Below are 17430 nucleotides of genomic sequence, written 5' to 3'. Positions count from 1 at the left end.
GACACCGCGCTGTCACGGGACGGCGGGGTGAGGTGAGGAGCCTTCGCTCCGCTCCCTTCGGTTCCGCCGCCTCACGACATGCTGCGGCTCCTGCTCCCGCTGGCCGCTTTGGCGGCGTTCCCCCGGGCGGCGGTGAGTCCTTTCGTCGTCCCCCCACTCCTCCCCTCCTCCTTCTCCTCCGGGCACTCGCCCCCGTGGCTGTTGGGGGCGGCCCCGAGTTCTGAGGGAGCCGCCGGGCGGCCCTGGCTACCGGCTGGTGGGGGGCCTTCTGCCGCCCGCGGCGGGGGAGACGGTTAACTTCGGGCCGTTTTTTAATTCCTGAGCGATTTGTGGTTCGTGGGGGGAAGGAAGGGAGAGGGGGGGCTGGGCCTGCGGCAGCGCCGAGGCGGGGGCTGGCGGGGCAGGTGCGGCGGCGGGGACCGGCTCCTGAGGAGGCCTGTCCCCCCTACCCTTTTCTCCTGAGGCAGGCCTTTCCTCCCCCGCCTTTTCTCCTGAGGCAGGCCTGTGTCCCCCGCCTTTTCTTCTGAGGAGGCCTGCCCGCTGCCGCCCAGGCCGGCCCCCCGTCGCCGTACCCTGAGCCTCGCCGTTTCGTCCCGGGGAAGGGCTGACCGTGCCCGCCCTCGCCCCCCGGGCGGTGGGTGAGCTGTGCCGCCGCCTTCGGGGGTGGTGTTGGGGGGGTGATGGCCCGGGACGTGCGGTGCTGCCAGCTGTACTCCTGCCGGTGAGACCCCGCTGTGAGAAACAATAGGCTACAAGGCAATTACTACTATATTATTAAGCAACCCATATGCAGGGTGGCGGGGTGTGTGTGTGTGAATCGAGCTGCAGTTACCTGGTACCGACGCTTTATTAGCAGAGCCCTAGGAAAAACTGGCTCTTCCTGTGGTGAGTGAGAGGAGTTTTTCCCGTTCTGCCCCGGTTCAGCATTGACTTCTGTTGCTGCTTTATCCAGTAGCAGCCTGTACCACTGCCTAAACGGGCCCTGGGCAAATCCTTAATCTTTACACTTGTGGGACCATGCCTTGTCGTTTATGCCTTGAGATTGGAGCAGTGTGTCAGTGTTACCTTTGTGCTGCAGTTGGATGATGCACAGGTGGTTAAAGCTGTGTGAAAAGTGGCACAGCCTCATGGGAGACCTTTATCAAGGGAAAGTTTGGATGACGGTAAAGGACGAGGTTATGGCTGAAGCAAAACTCTGAAGGATGTGAGTAAAGAGGAATGGAGAATTAGTAGTCACCAAATTTGGTAGCCTTAGAAGAGGAGCACTTTGGTAGATTAGTTTGAAATGGTTAATATACTTTAAAAGTACATAGTGAATTTCAGGAATTTGCTGCTGTGGGAGGTTGTAGGGTGGACAGCATTGAACAGGTTCCCAAAAAGGATTAACCAAATTAAAATACAGCAGGTTCATAAACTACATCTGAAAATGAGCAGGCAAGGATTTGCTTTCTAACATTGCTAATACAACAACTTTGTCTGCTGGAAGAGAATGAAGGAAGCAGACCACAGACAGTGGCCAGGGTCATGTTGTTTCTTTAAGCAGCATTTCTTCTTGCTGTTGTCTATCCAGAATACGGCCTGGGGTCTGGAGGAACTGTGGACTCAAATCAGCAGCGCATTTCTTACACTCTTATCTCCCTAGCCTTGTTTACTTTTGGTAGAGGTATGTGTAAAACAGCACTGTTTTTTAAGAGTAGTGTTGTAACAGCTGAAGGGCCTTGAGGCATGATTTCTCTATCAACCCACAGACCAAGCAATAATGGAAGAGGTCTTCTTAAAACTTGGTCTAGTCCTGAAAATATAGCAGGGGCCTATCATCACGGAGGCTCTAATGTCCTTTTAAATTAGCTTGGGGAAGTATATGCTGCAGATAAGCAACCTGGCAAGCTGGGGTTTGTAGACTTCTGAGCTTAAGCTCATTGCAGAGTCCTGCAAGGCTGTTTTCATGCCCTAGTTCTGAGATATTTTTGCCTGTAATAATTGCTTACTTTTTCTCTAGTTAGGTGTGGACTAAGACAGGAAGTGTTTTGAAGGTCATGCAGTGACATACGCTTACTTTAAATAAGGTAGCTTGTTGTCTCAAACTTGGTCTCTATTATATATTATGAAGGACCATCCAAACTTTTCTCAACTACAGTTAAATAAAACAGTAGGTTTATTTTAAATAGTAGTGTGCAAACTGGATGTGAGTAGAACCACTGTGAACTCTGAGCAAAACAGGGAATTCTGGTACAATTCAAGCATAAGTCGTGCTTGCTTATTTATTTTCAGGCTAGGAGCAGAGATGCATTAGGCTTAGTGCTCTCTTTAGTTCTGAAGGAGCGCAGTGTGTGATGTTTTAATCCCTTTTCAACTTAATTGCATCCTGGTAGTCATGCTGACAGCTGTTGGGTCTTGGGAACTGTACATGCAGTGGAAGTGATCAGAAAGTGAGTAGTGAAACACAATGTGTGTTTCACTAGTTCTACTGATTTTGAGGGCTTTGGGGAAGTCGTCTTCACAGCTGAAGGCAAGGATATCTGCCAATATCATCTGCGGTTTCTGGGACTGCAGTTGCATCTGGTAGTTATTTCATTGGGGATTTCAATGCTGCTGCAGTTACCTGTTAATAAAACCTGCTGCATTCAGTAAGAATGATGTAGGGTGCTACATGCTTTTTAAGTGGAGCCAACTGCTTGGGCAGAAGAACAGAAAACACGTGCTAAATTAACAGCAGAAGCAGCTTAGTCACAGAACACAAGGTTTACAAATACTATAATGATTGTTTCCAGCACTCATTGGATCATTGTTGTAATCTATTGCCATCTACTATAAGGACATCTTAATGAGGAAATGGCATACAAAAAAAGAAAAGGGTAGGAGAGGAGGAATCACTGAAGGCGGCAGGCAGGGCGCTTGGAAGTGGACTGCCAGAATCCAGTATTTTCAGTTGTCTGATTTATTCCACATCAGGAAATCTCCTCCCAGTCCTTATGATAGTGATTCTGCATGGCCCAGAGTCCTGGGTAGTATATACAGAGCAATAGCCCTTTATTGCAGTCTGGGAAAAGGGGAATGTGTGTAATATTTCAAAACGGCTGATACTGGTTCCTGGTTGCAGGCTTCGTTGACCCAAGGCACCCCTTCATAACCACACTATTGCCTGCTGGAGAATTCTGCAGAACAGAAGGGAACGAGCAAAGGGAAGCAAAGATGATCTCCTTCAAGCAACTGCCTCTTGAAGCAAAGGCTGCAGTGGCTGCAGGAGTGGTTTTCTTCTCCATGATGCTGTCGCGGAGTTATCTGGCAGAGCAGCTCGAGCTCAGGACGCGGCGTTGGCTTCTGAGGCTGCAGATGGCACTATTTGCTAATGCGCTCATGTTGATAGGATCTCTTCATGTTTGGAGAAGCACAGTCACCACGTTCTCCAGGTCTTCAGCTGCCAGCTCATTCTGTTTCTTGCCGTGGAAAATAGCTGTGTTCATGTTTCTAGCTTTGGCTCATTCAAGCTTCTTCACGCTGCTATTTCTTGTTGCAGAAGAGCCCTATTTCTTTTCTTTAGCTGCTTACACTTGCCTGGGGGCCTATATCATTCTTATCTTCTTCCTCTTCACTCTAGGCTCTGTAGAGCAGGCTTACAAGCTCTTGGCTGGGAGAGGTGCTAAGGCAGGTGCTGGCAACAAGAACAGCAGAACAGCTATGAAACCAGTTTTGGCAGTTCTGCTGACTGTTGTGCTGACTATTGTTGGGCTGTTAAATGCTTCCCGGCCTCCCACTGTGAATTCAGTGGAGGTTCCAGTTCACAAGCTGCCATCATCAATGAATAATCTGAAAGTGGTGTTGCTTTCAGATATCCATCTGGGTCCTACAGTTGGGAAGACCAAGCTTGCCATGATTGTGAGAATGGTTAAGGCTTTGAAACCAGATATCACCGTGATTGTTGGGGACCTGACTGACTCCGAGGCAGAGATAATACGACCTGCTGTCGAGCCTCTTGGAGAACTTAACTCCCCTTTGGGGACATACTTTGTCACAGGAAACCATGAGTACTACACATCAGATGTTAGCAACTGGTTTGAGTTGTTAAAATCGTTTAACATTCAGCCACTCCATAACGAGAATGTGAAGATTGTTTCACCAAAGAGCACTGATGACTGGTTCTGCCTGGCTGGTGTTGATGATATTGAAGCAGATGTATTGCGCTACTCGGGGCATGGCATGGATTTAAAAAAAGCTCTCAGAGATTGTAGCAGTGAGCGTGCAATAGTGCTGTTAGCTCATCAACCCATTGCTGCAAAGTGGGCCCTTCAGGAGAGACCAGACATCAATTTAATTCTCTCTGGTCATACTCACGGAGGGCAGATGTTCCCGCTAAACGCTGGGGCTTATTTTCTGAATCCCTTCTTTGTTGGCTTGTACAAAGTTGGGCAGAATACCTTTGTCTATGTCAGCCCAGGGACAATGTACTTTGGAATACCCATGAGGCTGGGCAGCAGAGCTGAAATAACGGAGATAATTCTACGTTCTCCTTGAGGACCTTTCCATTTGAAAGATTTCTGCCATCCTTTTTGGTCAGTATGTTGGCTCTTCTGCTCTGAAAGCAAATCCTTTTTCAGGGAATCCAGAGAAGACGTGCTAGGGTAGACTCCATCAGGTTCTGTTAAGTTTGAGCAGAAGTCTATCTTGGGCCTATGAAGCAAATTTGAGCTGTTAAAATACTGAAGAAATCCATTATTTGAGTTCATTGTTATTGAGGTTCTGGACTTAAAGATAACACTGATGTCATGGAGGTAATGTGTGTCCTGTGCATGTTCAGTAGTGTCTCTGGTCTCAGCTACTTCCTGTTCCACTGGTGATTATCCATTGGGCAGCTGCCTTATCAAATCTCAGGCAGGTGAAGTTCTCATCTCTTGCAGTGAAACAGCACACGCGTGTTTTGTGGAGGGGACTACACAGTGTCCACTGAGTACGTCAACTCTAAAAGCCTTGTGCTAGAAATCTAACAGGAAGGGAGTAGTTCTGCTTTTTTTTCTGTTTTGTTTTTTTTAATTGAATCTGAGTGTCTTTTTCTTGCTGTTTGCAGCATGCACTAGGGCTTCCAGTCTGAGCTTCTTACCAGTACAGTAAGGTGCCAGGCATCAGTTCCTGAAATTTAATTTTTTCCAGTTAAAAAGCTGGGTAGACTGATATCAAAGGGTGAAAGCAGCTGTCTTTCTGCTGGCATTTTCCCCCAAATAACTGGGCATTTAGTACTTACTTACTGAAAATACCTCTAATAAAAGCAAATGAGAAAGAAAACTCATAATGAACATAACTTTTGTTGCTGTCTGGGCATACAGTACCTGCTGATGTAAAGCACAAAATCCAAAGCTGAAATACTCAGGCTCATTTCTCTTTATTTTGCATTTTTTGTTTATGCTTAACTTACCTTCTGTGACTTTTCTCTTACAAGAGTAAGGAGATGCTATTTGAAAACATTTTAGACAGGTTAATGCTTGAATTTTGTTTAAAATTTTAATATTTCAAGTAAACGGTGTCCTTTTGAAGAAGACTAAACTTTTCGGCAGGTGACTTTCCTTAATAGCGTTTGTGCATCAGTGTCCTTGTTGCCTGATAGGCACATAGCAGAATAACTGTTGCAGGATGATCAGGGGTGGAGAAATTCTCTCTGCCTTTCCTAGAAGGGCTTAATACAAATTAGGATCATTCTGGGAAATTTGAGAGATTAGAAATTATTAATAAAAACATTATTGCTTCCATATCATCTAAGAAAGCCAGGATGTAAATTAATGTGCATATATTGTCCAGGCTGATAAAAGAGTTTACTTCTGTACTTCTTCCTCTCCTCCCCTTCCACCTCAGTGTTGGTGTATGAAACTCCCCAGGCAATACAAGTCTGGGGATCCTGCCTCTAACTGAGGTCTCCAGCTGTAGCTTGCTCTGCCTTTCTGCCCACCAGTACCTGGTGGTCTCACAGGCAAGGGGCAAAAGAGATCAGAGCTTACACTGGAGGCTGAGGATGGCAAGACCAGAACTGCAGTGTTCAATCTTTTCTTGCCTTCCTGTGTAATCCTCATCCAGACACACTTTTGTTTTATTCTTCAGCTTCTGTTCTCGTTTTGCAGGAGGTGTGTGGGGTTGTATTTGAAGAGTACCATAGACTTTGTAAAGCTGAGTTTTTCTGTAAGTGAAAACTCAAGTTTCACTTCATCCACTTTCTTCAGCCCCTCCCACAGGCAGAGTTTCTAACTGCTAAGCTGTTTTTGTGTCCTGTTTGTGTGTACAAACATCCTGCATTTTTACTCACAGGAATATTGAGAAATACTGTCATATGTGCTGGAAAATTGAAGCTGGAGAAGTCAGTCATCTTTTAGTCTGAAAACTGAACACCTGACCAGGCAGGCTTTTTATGTCTATAATTTCTGTTTGCCAGCACCTATAATTTTGTAAACTTTTTTTATGCTTGTGCAATAATATCCACTTAGGCATCTTAAAGTTTCCACAGGTATTTAACAGTGCCCAAATGGGGTCCTTCTGCGGTTCTTTTCCATTGTAACCTTGACACCCTCTGTTTACTTATCAACATGCGTTGGGTTAAAAACTGTGTTCTGGGTTTAGTAATGCAGAATATTCCCTCTAGACCATTGGTCCAGGAGGATAGCGTTTCATTTGTTATGCTGAGGGTTATTACTGTGTTAAGAAGACTAATTGTTTAGCTAGTTTTGTTATCAGGAGGCTTTTGTGGGACTGGTTTTAGATGGCATTGGTTTCCCAGTGAGTTGCTAGTATTTTTTTCTTTTTCTCCTGCTGTGTTTATTTCTCTTCGCATTTTGTCCAAATGTGTCCAAAAACCTAGCTGAAGTGGTCCTTCAGTCCTGGGGGGCATATGTGACTTCTTCATTATTTGTACATGCTCCTCTTTGAAGATCTTTGAAGATCCTTTTAGGAACAGACACACGTCCTTTTAGGAGTGGTCATATTATCATTTCATAAATTTATTGAGTTCTCTCAATGTAATTTAGTTCTTGTTTTTTTTTCTTTGACTCCTTCCCTCTGAAAGCTTCTTGGCCTGGTGATTTGTTTTCACTTAAAATGTTTTATTTCTGTGCCAAAACACTTCAAAGCCTTTTGATATTTTGCTATTTCTCAAAAAGTATGGAGGTATCGTAGATCAGCTTTCTTTTTGATAGTGTGAGGAATGAATTTTTTCTAAAATCTCTCAAAGACATCCATCCCTAATTGTCCTCTAAGGCTTTTCTTACACTTTTTCTAATTTGACTCAAATATGCTTGATTTAGACCTATGTTCAGTATTCCAGATGAAAAATAAAATATTGCTGTGCTGCTTATTTTGTAATTTTTTCATTTTTTTTGTAAATTTTTTTTTGTCTGTGTGGAATGTATTTGATCCAGAGAACTGAACTAAATGAATATGTATTTCTTCCTATTAAAGGCCAGTTCATTGGAGGGGGGAGTTTGTCACTGTCAGCAGAATAAGAATACCAGAATAGAATAGTATTATCACTTTGTGAAAGTTATATTTATTACATTATATAATCAGTACAGAGTGGATTTGAAAATATGTAAAATTGTGGTATAATAAATGCTTTAAATGTTGGGATTTAATAAAACTTTATTCACTTATCAAGAAAGATGCCTCTAATGACCTTTTATTTTGTACCAATATTTATTGTAGCAGTACACCATGAATAATTTTAACACGCTGATTCTATTTACCAACAAAAAGCTACTGACAATAAATCTGACTAGTTTTGGGAAATCTTAGAAAACCCACGCTGCTAAGTGGGTGGAATGTGGGCAAGGTAAGGCCACTATTAAATTTGCCTAATGCCTATTAGGGGGATGAAGTGCGGGCTGAAGAGATGAGGAAGTGGTGCAGAGAAAAGCAGCACTGCAAGGGCAGAGAAAGGATACTAAGAGGTTGGGTTTGTTTGGTTTGGTTTGGGTTTTTTTTGGAAGGAGTAGAAGAAAACAAGAGTGATTTGTGGTTCTCAGTTTTGATACTTCGGCTTTGGATTAGAGAAAGGGCCTGGAAAGGGGTGTTCCGTGTTTGAATGCTCTACATAAAAGATGCTGGGCATTTTACAGGTGGAGGGCTTCATTGAGGATTCATATCCATATTTGTTTGCTTTCCTAATAAGAAAAAGGCTTGTTTTGTAAATTTGGAGAAAGAGATCCTAGCCACTGTTAAATAGTTTTGTGTGTTGAAGCTGCGAGGTTTTTTTCTGATGCTGAGAGACACACGTCATAAAATATTGGAATAGCGTTCAGGTTGCAAAAAGAAGTTCTTTCTTGATTTAAGAAAGGACAAATTCTTTAGTTCTTCCCTTTTCCCTGCAAGTTTGTTCTGAGTATGTAAGATGCAACATGATGCCATTGCCTGTGAGAGTCTGAATTTTCAGCTGGATATTAATGGGATGTGGTGTGAATGATCTGGCATCCTACACAGTGTGGAGTTCGTTTGTGTCTGTTGAATCTGCTTAATAAACTTGCAGAGCCACTACCCGATCTTCTAGGGAAATTCAGGGAATTAATTCCTGCTGTTGTATTTTCCCTGCAAGTTTGTTCTGAGTATGTAAGATGCAACATGATGCCATTGCCTGTGAGAGTCTGAATTTTCAGCTGGATATTAATAGGTTGTGGTGTGAATGATCTGGCATCCTACACGGTGTGGAGTTTGTTTGTGTCTGTTGAATCTGCTTAACAAACTCGCAGACCCACTACCTGATCTTCTAGGGAAATCCAGGGAATTCATTCCTGCTGTGTGTTCACAGCCATGGGTGGACAATATTCACTGTTTTGCTCTTACTGCAAGCCTTGATCTGTAAGCGATGGGTGGAGTTGGGCCCTGACAATAAAAGAATGTTGAGTAGTGGATCATGAAGGGAAGTCAGAGTAAATACCTGGGAAGCTTCCTCCCTCTCCTTGCCCCCATAATAATACTGTGTTAGGAAGTGTATGTGTAAGAAAGGTGATTTGACAGTTATGGTCACAGCTTTAAAAGTGTGGCCTTTAAATGATAACTGCTTTAATGATGATAACTTTTGTAATTAATATCTTCTTAAAATGATGAAAGGAAATACTTGTTTCTCTTAGAGGTGTCTGTCCCCTGAGGGTGGAGCTATGTAAACAGTTGATTCAGTGTTGGGCATATCTCAACAGTTAATCTGCCATAAGTGGAGCAAGTGTCTTTTCTATTGGCATCTTGACATGGTTCATCTAGTTGAGGGGATGAAAGTCCTCTTTCAGAGGGAAACAGCAGCAATTTATTTTGACTTTCCTTTATTTCCAGGGGTAGTGGCCCTTTAATGTCCCTTTTTTCCTAATGCTTCTCTCTTTTTTTTTTCTTTTTTTTTAATATTGCAGAATTGGTTAATGTCCCTTTTTTCCTAATGCTTCTCTCCTTTTTTTTAATATTGCAGAGTTGTGTTGCTGCACCTGGGTTCTGAGTTCCATTTAGTCATGATCATTTTGGAAGCACTCAGATCCCTGTTAATGCTTTTATTTCCAGGGATAATGGCCCTTTAATGTCCCTTTTTTCCTAATGCTTCTCTCCTTTTTTTTAATATTGCAGAGTTGTGTTGCTGCACCTGGGTTCTGAGTTCCATTTAGTCATGATCATTTTGAAGCACTCAGATCCCTGTTAATGCTGCACCTTGTCACAGTGCCCTAGAGTTAAAAACATCCAAAGAATGTGAAACAGCCTCTTGGTGTTCTTTAGGGTGAATGGGTTCCTTAGGGGATGGATACACACAGCACAACTCCATCCTAGTGCAGCATACCCAGGAATCAAGGTGCAGGTTATAAATTAAAGATCAGCAAAATATCACTTAAGTTTGAACTGAAAGGAACATAAGCAGATGGTAGATACCTGTGCATCCTCTACAGCGGTTTACTTGAGGTTTAACAGCCTGGAGTTACTACAACAGCATAATTTCACAGGGAGAATCCCAACCTTTGAGTTATTTTTGTTCCAGAGTGGTTGGTTTGCATTTCTCAGGTCTGTAAAGGACTTGTGGACTTTTGGTACATCCATACCTTTGTTCATACCTTTGCTCAGTCAAGATTTATTTCAACTTTCATGGACCTCTTTGTTAAGTAATGTTAAGAATGCGTCCGTGCTTGTGGGATGAGGGCTTAAATGGCTTCCCCTGTGCAATACTTTGTAATGCCTTGCAGTCCTTGTTTCCCTGCCAGCTCAGGGCTGTATCTTCTCACATCTGTGTTACGTGTCCACCACACAAACAATTTCAATTTCTCGCTGTTGGCAGAATGTTTTGGGTTGCTATGCGCATTTAAGACACTTTCCACAACTTTATTCTAGGCTTTCTGTGAAGAAATGCCTTTATCATGGCAACAACACACTAGCCTTCCTCTTTTCTGGAGTTGGTAGTCTTCAAATGTTTGAAGAGTGTTCTCTCAGTTGCTCCGTTTAATGGCAGTCTAGGGATAGGCATGTTTACTCAGCAGTTCCATCCTCTGGTTTTCAGGAGAGTGTGTTTTGTTTTTGTGCTGTTGTTCTTTTGGCCTGTGACACGTTGCACTGGCCTCCTTTTTCCTGTCTTGTTGCACTAAGAGTATGGTCTTGGCTGGCAGTCCTGTCCAATTGTTGGCCTGGCATCTTGGTACTTGCAGCTTTATGGCTTTACATGCCTGCTGTATTTCACATTTCCCATTCCTTTCTCTTTACCTGTAGTTGTACACACTATTGTAACAAAGCTGTTCAGCAGTTAACTCAAAGAAGTGGTTTCATGGGAGGACTCTTCAAAACTATGTGTGGTCTGTTGGTCCCTAATTAACCTTTGGGCAGATTTCCTTAGATGGTGGATGGCTCTCATGTAGTGGAAGTCACCTGGGGTTATATGGTGGTCTATGTCTTTCTTATCTTTCTAATTTCATCACTTTTGTTTCATGGAATCAGTTTCCTAATAATTATGCCACATTATCAATATGGGGCAGGCCCATGCTCATCTTTTCAAGAACAAGGCCAGTATCCTTCAACAGCTTGAAATGTATGCTATTGAAAATGTTTTATTTCATTTGGATTAGTGTAACATCCAATGAATCATGAGGTTTGGTTGGTTGACTTCTGACTTATTTTCTGACAGGTATGGAAAACTGATTACAATTGCTGACTTGGGATGCTACTTAGTTAACTAAGTAAAAGGTTCTTCTTTACGGTTGGTTGACTTCTGACTTATTTTCTGACAAGTATGGAAAACTAACTGATTACAATTGCTGACTTGGGATGTTACTTAGTTAACTAAGGAAAAGGTGGTTCTTTAATAAGTTAAGGGTTCTTAAAGGCATAGGACCATGCACTTAAAAAACCCAACTTCTTTTTTTTTTTTTCTTGTTTTTGACAAGCAAAAGAAGTACTGCTGTTGGTCATAGTACTTTAAACCTTACTAAGATCTTGAGACTAATCCTGTGCTCTTGAAGTTAAGGTGTTCTTGTTATGGCTAGGGAGTGCATATTCTTAATCTACCTGCTTCTTTTTTTTTTTAGGTTTACTAGTTCGGGTGGAAAAGTATTGCAAACATATTCTTAATCTACCTGCTTCTTTTTTTTAGGTTCACTAGTTCGGGTGGAAAAGTATTGCAAGTAGAACTTTCTCCAAAAACTACTAATCTTTAGTGACTTACATAAGTCCTATGCAGTTTGCCAGACTGATCTATCAAACAGTTTTATACCTACTAGAAATTAGGCTTTCAAACCTGCATGTGTCAGAGCCCTGGTGCATTTAGAATGTGGCATTTGTTCCTCAGAAGCTCCTGGTGGGCTTTTGCTTCTAGATGCAAGCGTGACATGAAGTTTAGTAAGTTGGAACACTGAGTACAAAGCGTTGTCACTCATCAAATCTCCCTCATTAAATCCTCATCATTTGCACTGGTGTGTCTGCAATGTGTATCACTGGAGAAAGACGGTACTGTTATACTTGTTAAAAGTGGAGAATTCATGTGGAATATTTTGGTGTAGCAGTGAATCCTGTCGTTGCTGAGTGGCTGTGACAGGCAGGTGCATTGTAGTTCTTTGGTGTGTTATGTGCAGGTGGGCTGTATGTAGCTAGCAGAGAGCCATTCACCATCACTTACTTTAACACCACTGTACCTTCTATTGTGGACAACCCACGGGTGTTCCATAGACTGTTCTCTGTGTCTTTCAAGGCAGAAAAAGATTCTATTGTGTATTTTTGGTTTTTTTTGTACACAGAGTATACCCCAGAGGAGTTTTGGGATTGATTATGACTGCGGCTGCTTTGTCAAGGATGGGGAACCTTTCCGTTACATCTCAGGTAGCATCCACTACTCACGGGTACCACGGTATTACTGGAAAGACCGCTTGTTGAAGATGAAGATGGCAGGACTTGATGCCATTCAAACGTAAGTAGCTGTTGACTTTCGAAGTGATTTGTACTCCTGGGAGATAAGGACTGAGAAGTAGTTAAGTGGAATGTTACCATTGGTTTATTAATTTTTACCTAATAGATGACAAAGCTCTAGAGAAGTGAATGGTGGTACAGGATGACCTCTAACACCATAGACTGGGACAACTAGGCAGGTTGTAGCTAACATCCACTTCCCTGCTGATAGGCAACACCTTTTGCTTCACAACCAGGAATGCAAATATGACCTGAAATAAATGGTTGGACTGTGAACTTTGGCAACTACGGAACTGTTGTATGAGCTCAGCCTCTGCCAAGGGCATTGTAATCTCTGGTTGAAAAGCGGAGGAGGTGAGAGGGAACAATAACCTCTTAATACAAATGTTTCTGTTTTTTCTTTCCTAAAGCTTATCACTTCTCTTTGAAACAGCCTGCTTGTATGCTGTGCACTGCCAGGCAGCAGTGGTTCTGGCAGCGCAGAGCCTGTAGGACATGGCACTTTTCTCAGTGCGAGTGTTGCATCATTTCTCCTTCCCCTCCTTTGAAATCTGTACTTTGTTTCATCTGCAAGTTGCAGTATTGCCCAGTACACTTGAGGATGTCATCCATAAGGGCTAGTATGTGAGGAGCTGGTGTCAGGGAAAGAAGTTGCATTTTGGTTTGTTTGTTTTTTTTTTTTTTCAAATTTAGGTTTTTTTTTTTTTTAATGTCTTAAACTCTTCCTTGTGTTCTGATGTAATGACTTCTTGATGGGTAGATTTTGTTGTTTGCTAATAAAGTAAGCATGTTCCATCTCGGCTGGTGTCAGGGAAAGAAGTTGCATTTTGTTTTGTTTTTTTTTTTCAAATTTAGGGTTGGTTTTTTTTTGATGTCTTAAACTCTTCCTTGTGTTCTAATGTAATGACTTCTTGATGGATAGATTTTGTTGTTTTCTAATAAAGTAAGCATGTTCCATCTTGCCTGACGTAAGAACAGTGGGATGAAGTAACACTTGCTGAGGACAGAGTTGCTGGAGTTGCCCATACAATTATGTTTTGCTGCAATAAAAGTAATTTCAAATGGACCTGAAAATTACACCTTTTGATGTCTGGCTTGAAGGTCAGCCTGGGTGCTAATGGTGGCTCTGTGGCCCCTATGATCTATAGTGTGTCACACTATTTTTCTTTTCCTCCCAACCTCCATATATCTTCAGTGCCCTCTGTTAATTTTTGACTCTTTCAAGCAATCCCTTCCTTTTTTCTTTGAAATTCCCTGTTCATGTCTCTGCTACATCACTGGTCTTTTGAGATAGGAATCTTTTCTTTCCCATTCCCCCCATGCATCTTTCCATTTAACACTGATCTCTCTTTCTCTACTAAAAAAAAAAACAAAAACAAAAACCCAGCCATCCACCAAAATGCTTTTGTTTTTCTTTGAAGTTTGCAGATAATCAAGCCTTACTGCTCCTGATTATTTGAGTTAAAGCAATACATTTTCATGTTACCCCAAACAATTCTGCTGTGATTTTTGTGTAGTTTTGGTAAAAATGGAAATTGGTCTAGGTGATTATTTAATCATGTTTTTGTTTTCTCTGCCTACTCTTTTGTGGTTCAGTAAAACGAACGATTAGCAAGGGATTGAGATACCAGTTGTGTGAAGTCATTCTGCAATGGGCAGCAGCACTGCCAGACCTTCTGGCAGAACATGGTAGTTGGACTCTGAACCTTGGGGCCACTTGAGAAGACTGTGATTTTGCTGCTTGGGTTTTTTCCCATGAGAAAGGGAAGGGTCTTTCTGCAGTTTGAAATATAGGAGCCTTCCTTTTTCATATCAAGGTGCTCCTAGTGAGGCATACCACTTTAAGGGAAACAGGACGCTTTTGTTATAGCATTGTCCTCATAAATACCTTGTGGTCAAAGTAAGCCAGACCTGCTCTCCTTCCTGTTCTCTGCAGCCTCGTTTCCAAAAGATTTGGAAAGATTCCCTGGTGAGGCCCCATCTGTGTCCAGTTCTGGGCTCCCCAGTTCAAGGACAGGGAACTTCTGGAGAGGGTGCAGCAAAGGGCTACAAAGATGACTAGGGGCCTCTTGCTTATGAGGAAAGGCTGAGGGACTTGGGGCTTTTTGGTCTGGAGAAGACTGAGGGGGAAACTGATCAAAACCTATAAATGTTTAAAGGGTGGGTGTCAAGAGGATGGGGCCAGTTTTTTTTTCAGTGGTGCCCAGTGACAAAATAAAGATAACAGGCACAAACTTGGACATAAGAAGTTAAATCTAAACATGAGGAGGAACTTCTTCACTTTGAGGGTGGCAAAACACTGGAATGGGCTGCCCAGAGAGGTGGTGGAGTCTCCGTCACTGGAGACATTCAGACCCCACCTGGACACGTTCCTGTGCAACCTGCTCTGGGTGGACCTGCTTTGGCAGGGGGGTTGGACAAGGCGATCTCCAGAGGTCCTTTCCAACTCCATAGCATTCTGTGATTTGCTGTGCCTTGATGCATCGTTCAGCAAGTGACTGAGTCAGCAGCTCGTCTGGGACTCTTGCATGAGTGCAGTCGTACAGGTATGTAATCATTTGCACCTAGAAGCATCTTAAGCAATAACAGAATGTGAGAAAACAGGTGACAGGAAGCTTGAACTTATGTTAAAGCTTAAAATATCAAGGCCGAAGCATTCCAAATAGCAGGTTGAAAATCAATGTTGTGGTTTTGTGACATCCTGGAAGATGGTGGAGGTGTATCTAGGAGTTCCACTCCTGACCTCTCCAGTTAGTGTGTAGAGACATCGATATCTGGTCACACAAGGGTAACTGCTTGTTTTCAATTCCTGAGCTGTGTCTGCCAACTAGAAATGAGTGCTGTCAAAGACATTTGGAAAAGACAAAGTTAGTGTTCTCTTCTGGGTGAACATGGATGAGATAAACAATTAACCACTAGATGGGGCTAAATATTTATGGGATTTACAGATCAGTGGAGAAGCTGCCTGGAACAATCAGCAGTTACCATACAGGCTCATAGAAAGTTAAAGAATGTTTAGCATTTTGTTTGGTTTACTGTATTTGACTAATGAGCAGAAAACTATAAACCTGTAGGAACTACCTCTAAGAAAGAGCTGATGTTTAGAGTATCTCTTTATTAAAGAAGGTAAGCACAAGTTACTTTTTCTAAAGACTCATAGATATGTAATATAGCTAGCATGTATAAAATGGTGCTCTATTATTTATTAAATTAGTACAAGCTATTGAGTGTTACACTATGGTATAGTTTGAAGAAGCCACCACAATTTATTGCTGTTCAGACAATTATTCCACCACCCAATGACCCATCTGCACCTGGGAAGGGGAATGAGGGGAAAAAACACAGAAATCTGAGGGTTGAAATGTAGACAGATTTAACAGAATAAGACTAAATAATTAACATTAATAATACCAAAGAGCCACTATTGATCCTGATACCTATATAAAATATAGGAGGATTATAGTCAGCCCGTTCTACCAGCAGGAAGCTGTGCGTTCCCAACAGGGGACAGCAAATGTTGAACACTTTGAGTGCCATGGCTTCAGGAGGAAGGGAAGGGCTCAGGGGTTTGGCAGTGGGGCGAGAAGTTCTCAGGATAGCAGCCATCATAAAAGAGGAGAAAACTCCTCAGGAGACTTTCTAATTTATATAGAACGTAACGTTCATGGTGTGAAATAATCCTGTTCCCCAGCCTTGGTCAAGTGCCCAGGTCTCTCTTCTTCTCATCCCTGTACCTGGCACGGCTCAGAAACACTGAGACACTGAAACCCACATCCCATAGCTGGCTATAAAATAAATATGTTTACAAAATGAGACACAAGAGTCTCCTAAACATGCAGTTTTCCCTAGCATTAGAGGAGACTTTGCTGTCAAGTAAAATTACTGAAAGAGAAATTAATCCTGTGTCGCTTAAACCAGGGCACACTATTAAAAAAAAAAAAAAAACAAACAAAAAAACAAACAAAAAACCACACCTTGGTGTTACAGAGAGAATTAAGGTAAGTAAAGTGGGGTTTTTTTGCCTATTAACATCGCTCTGAAATAGTAGAGGAAAACCCTTCTTCTTCTCCACTAAAATCTACATTTTTTCCAGCCTTGTGGGGAAGCATGTGTCATAAATTGAATCTGTTTCTGGAAGAATTTTTCTATCTTGAGTGTAAGGGAGCTGGAGAAACCCTTTTGTTCTCACCTAGACAGTATTAAGAATATTTAGACCTGCAGACTTGTTTCGAGAACACGTTCATAAAACTCTATAATTGAGTATATTTTTGTAAGTAACAGGTTACAAGGTGTAGTTAAATTACAACTAAGAATGCTTTTCTCATATTAACCTTAACTTGCTGGTTATAAATAACTTGTTTGGTAGCCTTAAGAGAAAGGAGTTCTCAGCATTTGTTACTTGAGTATAAGCAGTTTCTGTAGTTGTATTTTAGGCAGTGAGAAAATGTTATGAAGTTAGTATCCAGGCATCTTTATTTAGCTCAAACAGGTGCGGTTGTCTCCTAGAAGCATTTTTCAGTGAATAAGTTGTGAATTTGTCCCAGAAAGAGCTTTGTCTCCTACTGCAGTGTCACGTTGGTGATTCATAATCAGATGGTACTTATCAGTGGAACCTGCAGACCTTTTTCTTATTAATAACACTTCCATTTGTCGTCCTTCTCCTTTTGTATTTTTTTGCCATTTCCTGTGCAGGAGAAAATTAAAAAGTGATAACTCTTAATTCCTTGTTGGTATCAGACTGTGTTGCTTATTAGTTAAGAGTGTGTAGAACCCTGGCTGTGTTCACCGACAGATTCTGGGTTGTTCTTCTGTTCTATGTTAATGTTGCATCAACTAGCCTCTATTTTTTTTCTTGTTCACTTCATGTTATACAGCAGAGTACCAAAAGCTTTGCTAGGTCAAGAGACATCACCTTTTTTCCTCTGCTAATCTTTTAGGCAAGTTTTCTTGTGAACAAATGGAGTTAGGTTTATCTGTCTTTGACAAATCCATAGTCATTATACAGATAATGTAGAAGAATTCTGTATTTCTAAGCAATAGTTTTGAAAA

The 17430-nt window shown here is 42.0% G+C and overlaps 2 protein-coding genes across 2 annotated transcripts in view; both read left to right on the top strand.

The window, feature by feature from the left end:
* Positions 1–17430, top strand: part of GLB1 (galactosidase beta 1) — a 48506-nt gene continuing 31076 nt past the window's right edge. The window contains exons 1-2 of the mRNA XM_014942202.1: positions 1–132; positions 12213–12382. Coding sequence (XP_014797688.1) covers positions 79–132; positions 12213–12382 — 224 coding nt within the window. The 5' untranslated portion in view covers positions 1–78. The remainder of the gene's footprint in view (positions 133–12212; positions 12383–17430) is intronic.
* Positions 15–7630, top strand: TMPPE (transmembrane protein with metallophosphoesterase domain). The gene is made up of 2 exons (XM_014942212.1): positions 15–132; positions 3101–7630. The coding sequence occupies exon 2, from the start codon at positions 3193–3195 to the stop codon at positions 4510–4512; it is 1320 nt and encodes a 439-aa protein (XP_014797698.1). The 5' UTR covers positions 15–132; positions 3101–3192; the 3' UTR covers positions 4513–7630.

This window comes from Calidris pugnax, unplaced genomic scaffold, assembly GCF_001431845.1.
Source record: "Calidris pugnax isolate Ruff unplaced genomic scaffold, ASM143184v1 scaffold23, whole genome shotgun sequence".
Classification (NCBI taxonomy): domain Eukaryota; kingdom Metazoa; phylum Chordata; class Aves; order Charadriiformes; family Scolopacidae; genus Calidris; species Calidris pugnax.
This window is presented reverse-complemented; position numbering and strand designations above follow the sequence as displayed.